The sequence below is a fragment of the Myotis lucifugus genome, unplaced genomic scaffold (genome assembly GCF_000147115.1).
Source record: "Myotis lucifugus unplaced genomic scaffold, Myoluc2.0 scaffold_94, whole genome shotgun sequence".
Classification (NCBI taxonomy): domain Eukaryota; kingdom Metazoa; phylum Chordata; class Mammalia; order Chiroptera; family Vespertilionidae; genus Myotis; species Myotis lucifugus.
Window position 1 is genome coordinate 748,229 of NW_005871142.1, and position 2,029 is coordinate 750,257.

The 2,029-nt window shown below is 47.7% G+C and overlaps 1 protein-coding gene across 1 annotated transcript in view; it reads right to left on the reverse strand.

The window, feature by feature from the left end:
* Nucleotides 1–996, reverse strand: part of MFSD2B (major facilitator superfamily domain containing 2B) — a 10,700-nt gene extending 9,704 nt beyond the window's left edge. The window contains exon 1 of the mRNA XM_023756426.1: nucleotides 934–996. Coding sequence (XP_023612194.1) covers nucleotides 934–996 — 63 coding nt within the window. The remainder of the gene's footprint in view (nucleotides 1–933) is intronic.
* Between the last annotated feature and the right edge of the window lie 1,033 nt (nucleotides 997–2,029).

Genomic DNA, 2,029 nt, shown 5'->3' on the forward strand with positions numbered 1-2,029 from the left:
GCCCAAATCATCTTAAGGGAAGGGAGACAGAACAACTAAAACATGATCTCTAAACTTTTCCAGGGGGAAGTTCTTCCTTATATTTCCCCCTTAGTGCTTCCTGGTTGTTTTATTTTCTGAGTCAACAAGCCTGAGTGAATTGGGGGTCAGGAGACCCCCAACTTCCACACCATCTCCCTGTGTGACCTTGAATAAACCACTTTCCCTCTCTAAACCTTATCCGTCAAATGGAAAAGTCCTGTCAACGTCACAGGGTTGTTTTGATAAGCAAATGTGGTCATGGCTCTGGGAGCTGATTGTTAAATATTCAGGACTCCTGCAGCCGGTTGTTGAATGACTAGTAGCCTGAAATCATTCATGGTGAGGGTATTTACACCACTGTAATCAGCAAACATTACAAATCAGAGCTTTTTTTTTTTTTCTGGAGAGACTGTTTACCAATCCACCACTGAAATGAAGTAATGTTTATAAGCCCAATGTGTGTGTGTATATAAAATTTGCAAGCCCTAAGCTATCCAGCACACTCCAGACTCAAATATTTGACTGACTACTCACAACCCTATGTGGTTGTCTAACAGGCATTGCAGCTTAGTGTGGTCAAACACACAGTTTCTGGCTTCCATCCCATTGTTTCAACCAACTCCTAACCCTGTTGTCCCCATTGCATTAAATGACCCCAATGTCCACCCAGAAGCTCAGGCCACAGACCCAGGAGTCACCTCGATTCCCCTTTCCCACTTCCCCTGTCTAATCCATCAGTGAGAGCCTCCTCAGTGGCTCCGCTGCTTCTGCTCTCAGTCCTATTCCTCAAAAGTTGACCATGCCTATTGCTGCCCCAGGGCCTTTGCACTTCCATTCAAGTCTAAGCCTAAAGGTCATCTCCTCAGAGAGGCCTTTCCTGGCCACCAAAGTCTGTTTTCCAAATGCACTTACAAGTTCTCTGAGAGATGACCTATTCACCACCATGTCTCCAGTACCCAAAGCAATGCTTGACATGTGGCAGATGCTTGGTATATACTAGTATTTGTTGAAGGAATCAATGCCACAAGAACACTGTGTAAAGTGCCATTTCTCTACCGTTTCTCTGAAAGGTGCTGGGAATTCTTCTTCCTCGTCCTTTGCTTGGGGATGGGTGGGGGAGTGGAGAAGACTGTGACTTCACCCATTTTGGTATCTTGCAGGACACCCAGATGGGCCCTTTTGAAGGGAAGGTCTTCCCAGATAAGAGTTTATCATATCCTTTGCACACTCTTTCTGCCCACAGAAGAGAACCATACACGAAGCAGGATGTGGCCTCCTTTTCTGACATGAACATTATTTCAACGTCCAGAAAACTTTTAACAATAGGCAGAATCCACCGTCACAGCCCTCCTGCCCCCTCCCCTCCATAATGGGAATTTTGTTTCCCCCTAAATATGTCTGGCAAGTTTCTGGCACATGGCATTTGAAAGGGGAAAAAAAAAATTCCAGCGGAAACTAGGTACATGATATGGTTTTGGAATCTTGACAGTTTTATGCACTTAAAACATAAACCCTTCACAGTTGGCAGAGCACAAGTCTTAGCGTTAGACACACTGGGAGTCCCGTTCTGCGTCTGCCGTTTCTAGCTGTGTGACCCAGGGCCAGTTAGCTCCCCGGGCTGTTTCGGTTTCCTCACATGTTAGCTGGAGGTAGTACAACCTCACAGGGTTGGTCTGAGAATGAAATGCTGCCACTGCATTGGCAGTGTTAGGCTTTCCCTCTTGCCATCCATCTCACCCTGAATTTCTCACTTTCACTGGAAAATGAGAGTCCTCAGGGAGCCTCCTTATGGGACTTTCTTTCTGGGGGGGCCACAATCCTTTGCTCTGAGGTGCCTGGGAGGAGGGTGTGGAGTTGAGTTGGTGGTGAGGTGAAGCCACAGGCAGGCGGGGGCTGGGGGGCGGGGGGGGGGGGGAGTTTTATTTGGAGCCCCAGTTGGATTTTGCATTCAGCAGACACCAACTCCAACACACCCCACCCTTTGTGGCAATGAGCCCCAGCCAGGCCC